At 36.6% G+C, this 14,923-nt stretch overlaps 1 protein-coding gene across 1 annotated transcript in view; it reads left to right on the top strand.

The window, feature by feature from the left end:
* Positions 1-14,923, top strand: part of VTA1 (vesicle trafficking 1) — a 74,234-nt gene that overhangs the window by 46,512 nt on the left and 12,799 nt on the right. The window contains exon 6 of the mRNA XM_070603235.1: positions 11,103-11,276. Coding sequence (XP_070459336.1) covers positions 11,103-11,276 — 174 coding nt within the window. The remainder of the gene's footprint in view (positions 1-11,102; positions 11,277-14,923) is intronic.

Below are 14,923 nucleotides of genomic sequence, written 5' to 3'. Positions count from 1 at the left end.
GTCTAGTGTATCAGTAGTCCGTTCTTCTCTCCTGCCGAGGGGTATTTCATTGTAGGGATAGCACAATTTGTTTATCAGTTCACCTACTAATGGACGTTTTGGCTGTTTCTGTTTTGAGGTTATGATGATTAAGCTTCTTGACCTTCAAATATGTGTGTTTTTTAGACATATTTCACATGTTATATGTGAACATATGACATATATTTCATTACTCTTTATCAATAGCTAGAGCAGAATTGTTGCATTATATGTTTAATTTGTAAGAAATTCCCAAACTGTTTTCTAAAGTCTGTACCATTTACACTTTCATCAACAATATATTAGTTTCTCTTGCTCTGTGTCCTTGCTAACATTTGATAATGTCAGTATTTTTAAATTTAGCTATTCTGACCCATGTATAGTGGTTCCTCATTGTGATTTAATTTGCGTTTTCCCAATGACTAAATGATATTGAGCTATTATGTGTGTTTATTGGCTTTTCATGTATCTTTATTTGTGAAGTAATCATTTAAAGTTTTTCCTATTTTTTTTTGGTGGTAAAATATACACAACATAAAACTTGCCATTTTAAACATTTAAATGTACAGTTTAGTGGCATTAAGTACATTCATGTTGTTTAGGCTATCACCACCATCCATCTCCAGAATGCTTTTCATCTTCTCAAACTGAAACTCTGTACCCATTACACTATAAGTCCCCTTTAACCCCCAGCCCCTGGTAACCACCCGTCTATTTTTTGTCTCTGAATTTGACTACTCTAGGTACCTCATCTAAGTGGAATCATACAGTATTGTCCTTTTGTGACTGGCTTATTTCATTTAACGTAATGCCTTCAAGGTTCATCCGTGTTGTAGGATGTTTCAGAACTTCATTCCAAAGGCTAAATAGTATCCCATAGTGTGTATATACCACATTTTATTACTCGTCCATTGATGGGCTTGTCAGTTGTTTCCACCTTTTGGCTATTGTGAATAATGCTGCTATGAACATTGGTGTACTTGTCCTGTTTTTCATGGGTTGTTTGTCTTTTTGTTATTGAGTTGTTTATAAATTATAAATGTAAATTCTTGGTGAGGTACATGTTTTACAAATATTTCCTCCCGCTCTATTGCTTGCCTACTTGTTTTAACTGTCTTTTGATTACCAAAAATCTTTAATCCTGATGAAGTTCAATTTATAATTTTTAAAATTTCATGTCCTAAGAAATCTTTACCTACCTCTGCCTCAAAAATTCTCTCTTATATTTTTAATCTAGAAGATTTATAGTTTGAGCCTTTCTTTTAGGCCTATGATAGACCTTGAATTTTTTGTGCATATATGTGAGATAGGGGTTCAGGATTATTTCCCTGGTAAGGATATCCTATTATTCCAGCACCATTTGTTATGCGTTTTCGTCTTCTTGTTGAATTTTGTTGGTTCCTTTGTCAAAAATTCAATTAACCGTGTAATTGTAGTTCTATTTCTGGACTCTGTTCAATTGCATTGTGTTTCTGGCCTATACCAACACCACACTGCCTCCTGCCTTTTTGTAGGAAACCTTGTGGTCACATGGTTTAAGTCCTCCAATGCTTCTCTTCTCTTACAAGATTTTCTTAGTTATTCTATGTTTTCTGAGTTTCCACATAAATTTTACAGTAGGTTTTTAAGTTTCTATTTAAAAAAAAAATAGTCTACTGGCATTAGGATTTTTATTGTGTTGAATTGATACTCAATTTAGAGAAAATGGATACTCTAACAAAATTGAATCTTTCAATACATGAACATGTATATCTTTCCCTTTATTAAGCCTTCATAATGTCTCTTAGCAGTACGTTGTACTTTTCAGAGTAGAGATTTTGTACCTCTTTTGTGCAATTTATTTTGAAGTATTTTATATCTTTTCATTCTCTTGTAAGTGGAGTTATTTTCTTAATTTAGTTTTCCAGTTGTTCGCTTTAAGTGTATGAAATAAAATTGATTTCTTATAATGATGTTGTATCTTGCAACCTCGCTAAATTTACCTATTCTGGTGCTTGCTTTTTAGATTCCTTCTGAGTTTCTATGTAGATTATCATCTCTTCTGCGAGGAGAGACAGTTTTTCTTCTTCCTTTCCAATCTTTGTGCCTTTCTTTTTTTTTTTAATTGAGAGTCGTAATAGTTACATCATTGTGAAATTTCACTTATACATTATTTCTTGTCTGTCACCACACAAGTCCTCCCCTTCATTCCCTGTACCTACCACCCACCCCGCTTCCCCTGGTAACCACTGAACTGTTTCCCTGACCATGTGTTTGTTTATATTCCACCTATGAGTGAAATCATATGGGTGTGTGTCTTTCTCAGTCTCTGGCTTATTTCGCTTAGCATCATATCCTCCAGGTCTGTCCATGTTGTTGCGAATGGAATGACTTTTATGGCTGAGTAGTGTTCCATTGTATATACATACACACACCACCTCTTCTTTAGCCAGTCATCAGTTGATGGGCACGTGGATTGTTTCCATGTCTTGGCTATTGTTAGTAGTGCTGTGGTGAACGTAGGGGTACATATGTTACTTTAGATTGTTGATTTCAAGTTGTTTGGGTAGATACCCAGTGGTGGGATAGCTGGGTCATGGTATTCCTATTTTTAGTTTTTTGAGGAATTTCCATACTGTTTTCCATAGTGGCTGCACCAGTTTGCATTCCCACCAGCATACTATGAGCATTCCCTTTTCTCCACATCCTCTCCAACATTTGCTGTTTTTTGTCTTGGTAAGTATAGCCATTCTGACTGGTGTAAGGTGATATTTCTTTGTAGTTTTGATTTACATTTCCCTAATGATTAGTGATGTTGAGCATCTTTTCATGTGTCTGTTGGTCATCTGTATGTCTTCCTTGGAAAAATGTCTGTTCATATCCTCTGCCCATTTTCTGATCTTTTTTTTTTTTTTTTTTTTTTTTTGGAGTTGTGTGAGTTGTTTATACCTTGGGCATCAACCCCTTGTCTGATAAATGATTTGCAAATATTTTCTCCCAGTTGGTGGTTTGTCTTTCCATTTTATTGATGATTTCCTTTGCCTTGTAGAAGCTTTTTAGTCTGATGTAGCCCATTTGTTAACTTTTTCTTTTGTTTCCATTACCCAAGTAGACATGGTATTCAAAAAGATGTGGCTAAGACCAAACAGTGTACTGCCTATATTTTCTTCTAGGATTTTTATGGTTTCAGTTCTTAGATTCAAATCTTTAATCCATTTAGGGTTAATTTTTGTGTATGGTGCAAGATAATGGTCTACTTTCATTCTTTGGCATGAAGCTGTTCAGTTTCCCCAACACCATTTATTGAAAAGAGACTTTCCTTTCTCCATTATATGTTCTTGGCTCCTTCGTCGAAAATTAACTGTCCATAGATGTGTGGTTTTATTTCTGGGCTTTCAGTTCTGCTCCGTTGCTCTGTTTGCCTGTTTTTGTGCCAGTACCATGCTCCATTGATTAATATAGTTTTGCAGTATGTTTTGAAGTTAGGAATTGTGATACCTCCAGCTTTGTTCTTGTTTCTCAGGATTGCTTTGGCTATTTGGGGTCTTTTGTTATTCCGTATAAATTTTAGGACTCTTTGTTCTATTTCTGTGAAGAATGTCGTTGGGATTTTGATTGGGATCGCATTGAATCTGTAGATTGCTTTAGGTAGTATGGACATTTTGACTGTGTTTATTCTTCAGACCCATGAACATGGAATATCTTTGCATTTCTTTATGTCTTTTTCAATGTATTTCAGTAATATCTTATAGTTTTCAGTGTACAGGTCTTTCACTTCTTTCTTTGGTTAAGTTTATTCCTAAGTATTTTATTCTTTTTGTTGTGGTTGTAAATGGGATTGTATTCTTGATTTCTTTTTCTTCTAGTTCATTGTTAGTATATAGGAATGCAAGTGATTTTTTCAAATTGATTGTGTACCCTGCAACTTTGCTGTAGATGTTGATTATTTCTAATAGTTTTCTGGTGGATTCTTCAGGGTTTTCTATAGAGTCATATCATCTGCAAATAGCAAAAGTTTCACTTCTTCCTTTCCACTTTGGATTCCTTTTATTTCCTTTTCTTGCCTGATTGCTCTGGCCAAAACCTCCAGTACTATGTTGAATAGAAGTGGTGAGAGTGGGCACTCTTGTCTTGTTCCTATTCTCAGAGGGATGACTTTCAGTTTTTCACCGTTAGGTATGATGTTGGCTTTGTCATATATGGCCTTTATTATGTTGAGGTATTTTCCTTCAATACCCATTTTATTGAGAGTTTTTTATATCATAAATGGATGTTGGATCTTGTCAAATGCTTCCTCTGCATCTATTGAGTTGATCATGTGATTTTTATTCCTCTTTTTGTTAATGTGGTGTATCTCATTGACTGATTTGCACATGTTGAACCATCCCTGTGACCCTGGAATGAATCCCACTTGATCATGGTGTACAATTCTTCTAATGTATTGCTGTATTCAATTTGCCAATACTTTGTTGGGGACCTTTGCATCTAAGTTCATCAGTGATATTGGCCTGTAGTTTTCCTTCTTTGTGTTGTCCTTGTCTGGTTTTGATATCACAGTAACATTAGCCTCATAGAATGTGTTAGGAAGCGTTCCATCTGGTTCAATTTTTTGGAATAGTTTGAGAAGGATAGGTACTAATCTTCTTTGAGTGTTGGTAGAATCTTCCAGAGAAGCCATCTGGTCCTGGACTTTTGTTTTTTGCAAGGTTTTTTTTTTTTTTAAAGATTTTTTTATTTTTTCCTTTTTCTCCCCAAAGCCCCCCGGTACAGAGTTGTGTATTCTTCGTTGTGGGTTCTTCTAGTTGTGGCATGTGGGACGCTGCCTCAGCGTGGTCTGACGAGCAGTGCCATGTCCGCGCCCAGGATTCGAACCAACGAAACACTGGGCCGCCTGCAGCGGAGCGCGCGAACTTAACCACTCGGCCATGGGGCCAGCCCCTTTGCAAGGTTTTTAATTAGTGTTTCAATCTCTGTACTTGTGATTGATCCGTTCAGAGTCTCTATTTCTTCTTGAGTCAATTTTAGGAGGTTGTGTGAGCCTATGAATTCATCCATTTCTTCTGGGTTATCAAATTTGTGAACTTATAGTTTTTCATAGTATTCTCTTATATTCCTTTGTATTTCTGCAGTATCTGTTGTAATTTCTCATCTTTCATTTCTAATTTTATTTATTTGAGCATTCTCTCTCTTTTTCTTGGTGAGTCTAGCTAAGGGTTTGTCAGTTTCATTTATCTTCTCAAAGAACCAGCTCTTAGTTTCATTAATACTGTCTACTGTTCTTTTAGTCTCTATTTCATTTATTTCTGCTCCAATTTTTATTCTTTTCCTCCTTCTGCTGACTTTGGGCTTTGTCTGTTCTTGTTTTTCTAGCTCTGTTAGGTGCATTTTAAGATTACTTACTCTAGATTTTTCTTGCTTCTTGAGGTGAGCCTGTATTGCTATGAATTTCCCTCTTATGACTGCTTTTGCTGCATCCCATAAGAGTTGGTATATTGTATTATCATTTTCGTTTGTCTCCAGGTATCTTTTAATTTCTCCTTTGATTTCTTCAGTGATCCAATGTTTGTTCAGGAGCATGTTGTTTAGTCTCCACTTATTTCTAACTTTCCTCGTTTTCTTCTTGTGGTTGATTTCTTACCTTCATTAGCATTGTGGTCAGAAAAGATGGTTGGGATGACGTCAGTCTTCTTGTATTTATTGAGTTGTGCCTTATTACCCAACATATGATCTATCTTTGAGAGTGTTCCAGGGGCACTTGAAAAGAATGTATATTCTGCTGTTTTTGGATGGAATGTTCTATATATATATCAACTAAGTCCATCTGGTCAAATGTTTCATTTAAATCTATTATTTCCTTGTTGACTTTTTGTCTGGATGATCTGTCCATAGAAGTAAGTGGGGTGTTGAGGTCCCCTACTGTGATTGTGTTGCTGTTAATGTCTCCCTTTAGGTATGTTCATAATTGCTTTATGTACTTTGGTGCCCCTGTGTTAGGTGCATATATATTGATAAGTGTTATGTCATCTTGGTGGAATGTCCCTTTTCTCCTTATATACTGTCCCTCTTTGTCTCTTTGTCTTTTTTAACTTGAAGTCTACCTTATTTGATGAAAGTGTGGCAACTCCTGCTTTCTTTTGTTGGCCATTAGCTTGAAGTATTGTCCTCCATCTCTTCACTCTAAGCTTATGTTTGTCTTTGGCGCTCAAGTGCGTTTCCGGGAGGCAGCATATTGTTGGGTCTTGTTTTTTAATCCATCTAGCTACTCTGTGTCTTTTGATTGGAGAATTCAGTCCATTTACATTTAGAGTGATTATTGTTATATGAACGCTTAATGCTGCCATTTTATCTCTTGTTTTCTGGTTGTTGTATGTTTCCACTGTTTCTCTTCCTTTGTATTTCTGACTGCCATTTCATTTTGTTGGTTTTCTGAGGGGGATTTCTCAGTTTTCTCTTTTTGTGAATTGTGGCTCTTCTCTGATTTTTTGTCTAGTGGTTACCATGAGGATTGTATGAAAGATATTGGAGATGAGACAGTCCATTTTCTTGTAGCCTGTTAACTCCATTAACCTAAGCAGGTTCCTTCCCTTTCCTCTCCCCTTCTGAGTAATTGCTGTTAGAAATTGTTCTGTTTTTAATTTTGTGAGTTTGTGCCTGAGTTGAAGTGTTTATCATACTTCATACTTTTGATGCTTTCTTTCCCTTTCTAAGTTGTAATTGAGCCTTTGGCTCCCTGTTCTGGTTGAGAGCTGCAGGTTTCTGATCATGTCTGTCTATTTGTCTCCTTGCTCAGAGCTTTGTAGACTTTTGCCTTTTTGTTCCCGATGTGAGGGCGTCTTTAATTATTTCTTGTAGGGGAGGTCTAGTGGTGATGAACTCCCTCAGCTTTTGTTTATCTGGGAAAGCTTTTATTTCTCCATCATATCTGAAGTAAAGTCTCACTGGATAGAGCTCCCCCTCCCTGCCAGAAAGTTATCCCCAGTGTGCTCAAAGCTACCATGCCTGTACCCACAGCCACCCAGGTCACATTGCCTTAGGCACACGCCTGGGAAGCGTTTACCCCAGCATGTAGCTCTGCTGCGGTCCCTGTTTGGGTTCGTGGTCCACAGGGCTGCTGTTCTTGGTGGGCAGGGTTTCCTTGCTGGGACGCAAGCTAGGACTGCTCCTTGGTGCCACAGGCACACAATGGGCTCCCTCTCCCCGCCAGGAAAGTAAACCCTAGTGGGCTCAAAACTACTCCTATTCCCACAGCCGCCCAGGACCCATTCCCTCTTTAGGGGCTCAGCAGCACCATGAGTGTTTGCGCGTACACCTGAGAAGCATTTGCTCCAGCACGTAGATCTGTTGAGGTTTCTGTTTACGGTTTGCAGTCCCTGGGGCCTCTGTGCTTGGCAGGTGGGACTTCCTCACTGGCCCCAAGCTATGGCTCGCTCCTTGGCACAGGGGCACAGTGGGCTCCCCCTCCATGCTTGGGGAGTGACCATGATCACAGGGTAAGGGTTACCACTGCCTCCTACAGTCACCCTGGTGCATGTTCCCACTTTCTGAGGGCTTGCGCCAGTTTGGAAAGCATTCGTGTGCATGCACAGGGCTACCGGGGGAATGTAGAGTGTGCTCACCTATCTCTGACACTTCCCAGGGGGGCCAGTCCATCCACCCTCAGATGTATAGCTGTGTGTCTCTCTCAGGCATCCTGTTGTGCTGTGTGAGCTTCCTCTGTTGGTCAGTGAGTGTCCATTTAGTTGTAGTTCAAAAGGGGGAGAGACAAAGGGAACAGCTCACTCCGCCATGTTATTGACATCACTCTCCTGTTTTTCTTGTCTGTTGCACCAACAGCGATAAATATTTCTATTGTTTTGTTTTGTTTATGGCCCTGTCTGATACTGAGAATTTCCTTTCTTTTCCTAAGGTGCTGAAAACTTTTGTCATGATGGATGTTAAATTTAGTCAAATTCTTTTCAGGCATTTATTGAAATTATCATATGATTTTCCTCTTTATTTGTTCATATGAGTTACATTGTCAAGTGTTGAGTCACCCTTGCGCTCCTTGGTGAACCCCACTTGGTCATAATGTATATTCTTAGAATATGTGGCTCGATTTGATTCTGATACTAAGGATTTTGTGTCAGTGTTCACGCCTTCATGAAGTTTGGCTGTCAGGGTTACACTGGCCTCATAAAACAAGTTGACAGTGATCCCTCCTCCTCTTTTCTGAAAGTGTTTGCATCAGATTGATATTATATCTTACTTAAATGTTTGATAGACTTCACCACTTCATTCATCTAGGCCAGGTGTTTTCTTTGTAGGAAGGTTTTTTGCTATGAATTCAATTTCTTTAGATGTAGGACTATTCAGATCATGTCTTTGTTCTTAGATGAGTTTTGGTAGTTTGTATCTATGTTTTATAATGATAATGATCCTACAGACATTAAAGGGACAATATTTCCCTTAGGCTGTGTAATTTGTTGGCTTAATATTTCCTTATTGTCCTCATTATCCCTTTAATGTTTGTAGGATGTGTATTAATTATCTTTTTAATTACTAATATATGTAATATTTTTCTCTCTTTTTTCTAATCTGTCTTGTTATTTTTCAATTTGTCTCAACAAATCCTTTTTTAAATTCTTTTTCTTCTTTCTGTTTCCTTTACATTTGCATTTATCCTTATTATTTTTTCTTTCTCTGTACTTGAAGTTTAATTTGCTTTGTTTTTTTTTTTAGTTTCTTAAAGAGAAAACATAGATTTTTTCTTAAGCCTTTCTTTTTTTCTAATATAAGCATTTAAAGCTATCAATTTCCCTGTAGACACTGATTTAATGGCATCCCACAAATTTTGATAGCGTTCAATTTAAAAACGTTTGTAATTTCCTTTGTGATTTCTCTGAGGAATGGGTTTAGAAATACATTATTTAGTTAAAAAATATTTGGGATTTTTATAGCTATCTTATTGTTATTCATGTCTAATTCAGTTCTAGTTTGGTCAGAGAACATACTTGGTAAGATTTCATTATTTCAGAGTTTACTAATATTTGTTGCATGCCCCGGAATATAATCTGTTTTAGTGAACATTGCACATGCATTTGAAAAGAATATATTCTTCCTTTATGAATTGTGGTGTTCTGTGAATGTGAACCATAGAACGGTATTAAAATCTCCAACTATGGAGATTTTACTACTTCTTTCAGTTTTTGTTTCATTGAAACTTTGGTATTTTATTAGGGACATACATTTTTATGATTATTTAATTTTTTTTAAATGATCTAACCTTTTTATCATTATGAAACATCCCATTGTATCTCTGCTAATAGTCCTTGACGTGAATTCTGTTTTGTCTGTTATTGAAATTAGCCACTTCAGCTTTTGTCTGCTTGGTATTTACATGTTATATCTGTTTTAATCCTTTTAATTTAAACATATCTGAGTCTTAAAGTGGTATTTCTTTTTTTTTGGTCTGTTACCATCAGCCTTCAAAATAATATTTAGTCCATTTACATTTAATGTAATTATTGCTATAGCTAGATTTAAGCCCACTATTTTTGCTGGGGTTTTTTTCTGTTAGTCCCATCTGGTTTTTGTTCCCTCTTACAGTTTTCTTTTCTCTGGTAAGTTTTTCCTCTTTCACTCATTATGACTACATTTTTCTCTATAGCTCGAACATGGTTATAGTACCTGTTGTAAAATTATTTTCTGCTAATTTCACTATCTGGGTAATTTTGAGGTCTTTTCCTGTAAACTCTCTTATTTTTCCTGATTCTGGTCACATTTTCTTTTTCCCCTCCATATTTCTTGTTGTTATTATTGATAACATCTTGTAGCTCCTCTGCATTCTGTTAGCTTCCTTTGCAAAGTCTTGATTCTTTTCCCAGCAGGCAGTTAACTTGCCTGAGCTCAAACACTGCCCCTCTTTCTTTCAGCTTTAAGGCTGTTGTTTTCTCCAGGGCCCCCTAGAATCTTCCCTGAGTGTGTGTGCATAGTTCAGGGCTATACAGCTATGTAGTTGGAGTTCATACACACATTTCAAGGCTCACTTTTCTGTCACTCTTTTGCACAGAATGTTAAGTGCCCTCAGGTGAAAAGCCACATGAAAACAAACCTTACCAGGTGAGATTTCCTCTCCTTAGGGCCATCTTCACTCTAGTTCCTACCAGCTTTTGCTCACTCTCCCTTGCCTTTAAGCACTGGGGATTTTTTCCTTCCCAGGATGTATAAATGATAAAGTTCTCTAATATAGGAGAAAATTATTTTAGTGTGTATAAAGTGTAAATACTTATATAAGGTTACTTAGTTAAATGGATATCTAAAAGTAGTAGGTAGGTTTGATTTTCTTTTTATTTAAAATTATCTACATTGAACATTAAATAATATGTTTATGATCAGACATAACATTTAAAAAGTTACTTAAAAATTTGATAGGAAACAAACTCCAGAAATCTGTATCTCCAGCTTGCATTTGTTTTATTTTATTTTACGTTACTAAGGTTCCCAGAAGTGGCTAATTGACATTTTTTAATAGACTATCAAAATTTAATTTTCTCAAAGTAGTTTTCAAATTCAGCTAATGATAATAGTATATTTTAAAAGTCTGAACTTCAAAACTTACCAACACAAACTCTCATTACTCCTTTCTACATGGAGAACTCAATGTGAAACTTCATTCCTTTGTTTTTGTTGATTAACTTAATACTTTGAGCAACAAACACACAAATAATCATTTACTAGCCAGTAAATAATAACTATTGAGTAAAAGACAGCTGTCAGAAAATAGAGTTCTTATTGGATAGCATAAATGTAACATGTTTTGCCAAAAATGTACTCAGTTTTTCATAAGGTTAAAGAACGTTTATTTTTAAGAAAAACGTACTATATGCAGAGATTTTACAGAATTGGAAAGTATTAACTTAAAAGAAGTGATACTATTGTCAGGCACAATTAAGTGTTTTAAGAAAAGAAAAAATTAAAACTATTATTTTAAGAGAGAGCCTGCTTATCAACTGCATTAAATAGAATTGCGTGTGAAGGTCTGTTTGTCATGTCCATTAACAAAAAGAATGTTTGGCGTTTTTATTTTAAAATACCTGGTTTAACACTGCATATATCTTATATAATAGATGTTGAAGAAAATGAAGATGCTGGAGCAACCTCTCTGCCCACTCCGCCACCTCAGCCCTCGACTTCAGCTTACGACCCGGGCAGCATGCCGCCAGGCAGCTATGGTGGAGCACAGATTCCTCCCGGGGCACACGCTCCAGCCAATACGCCAGCAGAAGTGCCTCACAGCACAGGTAGGAAACTAAAGCTTAACAAGTTCTGAACTCGCATAAATAAGAACTGCACTCCTCATATTTGTGCCTCATCGTGGTGGCCATAAAGCATGATAAGATCTTCAAATCCCATTTGAACCTGCCAAAAAAACGTTAAATCCTTTTCATTGAAGTTTTGATATTAGTTGTATTTTATTTAGTTTTTTGAGAAATGACAAAAATCTACATATATCAATTGCTATTAACTTATATTTTATTAATAAGAATAGTTTCTCTGTTTTTTGTGTGTGCTTGTTTTCTTTTTCTTCCCCTCCCTTTCTTTCCCCTTTGCTGTTGTTCAAGAATAGTACTGAGATGAGTGGGGTTTATTATAGGATGTGTCCATCAGGGTCCCACTGTGATAGCAAGATTCAGTTTTTCTTGCCTCATTCCCTTAGGACCCTGCCTCTGCCCTCAGCATGGGTGTTGTTGAGGAAGGGAGCAGGCTTTCAGGCACAGACTCTCAGTAGCAGGGAAATCACAGACAAGTGAAAGAAGAGGTTTGGGTTATTTTCTTTTAAGATTACAAATGCGTTAACTAAAAGAATACAGGAAAGTGATATCTGCTATCTTTGAATAAATCAGTATTATATGTCTGTGTTTTCATAGAAAAAAGATCTGACAAAACTAATCTCCAGTAATAAGTCAATGTCAGTAGATAAAGATATTTTTGAAAGTTCTAGACACACTCTTCCATTTATTGGTATTGTTAACAAAGGATCACCCTTACTTCCAAATAGAAGGGCATTTAAAACCATAATTTAAATCTTTAATTTTTCTTCATTTTTTTCTAAAAGTTCTTAAAATTTTACTTTTATCTTAGCATAGGGGTAATTTATGGTACCAAACTATACAAACATTTTAGAATATTTAAGTGATAGAGTGAGTCGTCCTCCTGATTCCTACTATTTCTGTTATATATCACACCATTACTTAATTGACTTCCAAATTTTCAACATCAGGTTACCCAAATCATTTAGGTTACTTTGCATGAGTTGAATAACATTTGACCATTGTAAGCCGCAATTATTAGTCTCTTTTCTCCTATTTTCACATTTTCAACTTTATATTATCTGCAAATATTGCTAATATTTTTGTCTTTAAGAGTATTATTGAACATGGTAATTTTAACATTGTATTATTCTGTGTATTTTAGCCTGACTTCTCATTGCCTTGTGATCTATGTGATGACATTAATAGACAAAGAAATTTGAATTAGTTTTGTAAGTAAAATTGCATGGAACACTTTTAAATATTTTATCTTTTAAAAATATTCAGTATTTCCAGTGTAGAATAAAATAAGCAAAACCAGCTACTTAGATAAATACTGCTCGAATTCTACTAGTAAGTTTAAACAGTAACCAGAACCTCCAACACAAGCACCCTTATAGAATGCAAAGTGAGAATAAAATGCTTTTTGAAGTCAAATAGTGTTGGTTATTAGTTGCTATCCCTTGCTAAACCACAAACTCGACTGCTATTCAACTTCTCAGGACCTAGTTTTTCCCTTTTTCTAAAATGAAATTAATCGTGCCTACTTCTCATGGTTGTTTTAATTAGTGAGGAGGAAAAAAGTGAAAATTGACTACGTACTGCTATGCCTAGCATAAAATCAGCGTTCAGCAAATTAGCTTCCTTTTCCTTTCTTTTAATCTTTCTTCCTATATCCGTGCCAAAGAAAGACAGAGTATGTAATAGCAAGTTAATGAACACTTAAAATCATTTTGTGAATCAAGGGAAGTGTCACGTTGGAGTAGGATATTGACCTTACAGAAAGGTTGCCTAGGGGTTGTTGCTACAGACAGTATACCCAGGGTAGAGCCAGGGTATAAGCATAGGTACGGGTGTGTTAGATATAGACCTGCTGTGTGTGTATATGAGAGGGAGGGTTTACTTCTAATAGGAGGGCTGTTAGGTTGAACCATATGAAGTTGCTACTTTTGTACAATAAAAGTGACAAAATATTAGTAGTTTCGTATGTTCCACTAACACACACTGTCTCCTGCTTAGAATATCCAAGACGTAAAGATCCATGTTAGAGGTGGTCTTCTGTTAGGAAGTTTTCTGGCATGAAGAGTTTATTTTGATTCCGTCAACTGGCATGGGCTTTATTTTTTCTCTCTCTCTTGTTCCTCAGAGTGGGAGCATAAAGCTAAAATCCTTGGAACCTTTTTAGGGTGAGGGCCTATCTTGTTACTTTATACACTCTTACAGACTTAGCATTCAGATATTTATATCTATTTTATAAATCTCTTCTTACAGAAACTATATTAGATATTGCTGTCCCTAGTTTATAAACTATAAAGAAATTAAGCAATTATCCCAAGAAAATAAACATACAGATATACCTCGTAACTAACAGAACTAGAATTTGAACCCAAGTCTTTCTGATTTCCTGTTTTGGCACCGCCCTTCTCTGTCCTTTCGTGCACGGAGCTAAGATCCTGTCACATCAAGCCCTACTTTCCTGATATCTATCCCCCTAAGATTGGCTTGAGGTATTGGAATCTTCTCCTCTTCACTAGCAGGTTGTTTTTCTGTCAAACAGTAAAAAAAATAATCAGTTCATATTTGCCTAGTAGAAAATGAAATAAGATTTTTAGTTTATAAACATAGCAGATGTTTCCCCTCTTACTCACTTTAAGAATGATTTACTTTCTCTCGTGTAAAGGGCCAGGATATGCTTTTATCAAAGGGAAATCCTTAAGATAGCTGAAAGAATAGTATGTACTCATATACGGTTTTTACTTCTTCCACCAAAAAGCAAAGAGCGTGCGAGGAGGGCAGGGATGGCGACGGTTTGGCCAGGCCCGGCCTTGGCCTCTGGTGCTCTCAGCACCAGGGAACAGCAGACGTGGGCGAGGAGTGTACTGGTTCTTCCTTCTCTGGAAACATACGCTTTTTACAGTCAGTAAATACAGAAGATCTCCGTAAGAAGTCTAAACAGATTAAATAATAGAATTATCTTATAACTAATGCTAGCCTTTTAATTATAAATGCAGCTCACCTCACATGTAGATCAAGAACTCAGCTGTTCTGTTGTTCTTTAAGTGTGGGAAGCGCTGCGTTTGAATTCTTCTCTACAGCGTTCAGTTATTGCTCTTCTGGCATGACCATTCTGTCAGTGCTGTTTTCCATGGTTCCATTGAGGTTTTACTCAGCGCAGTCCTCCTCTTTTCTTGCCTTTGCCTGTGCTGTTCCCCACAGACACGTGTCCTCCTCCCTCTGCTGCTGCCTGTCAGGGTGCTCCTCAGGGCTGCTGCCTTTCAGCACTGTTTAATTGTACGTTTTGGATAGTCTTCTCTGCTTTTCTAACCAGAACCCATTTCTCCCTTTTCAGAATCCCCTGCACCATTTAGTAATAGAACTATTTAGTACTTAATCAGAAATCGTGTGATGTTTAATTCGTGAATGATATTAATCCCTTCTAATAGGCTATGTGACCATCTACTTAAAAATTAGCCAGAAGTTACTTGTTAACACTTCTCTTTTGTTAAATCATAGAAAGAAGTTTCCCACACAGTCCTGCTTTCCCTCAGGAAGGTTTTTTTGATCACATCACTGCACTCCAGGGGCTTGTAACCCATTTGCGAATTGACAAATGAGACCTTCCCCAATCGAGAGGAGAA

Source organism: Equus przewalskii, chromosome 32 (assembly GCF_037783145.1).
Source record: "Equus przewalskii isolate Varuska chromosome 32, EquPr2, whole genome shotgun sequence".
NCBI lineage: Eukaryota > Metazoa > Chordata > Mammalia > Perissodactyla > Equidae > Equus > Equus przewalskii.
This window is presented reverse-complemented; position numbering and strand designations above follow the sequence as displayed.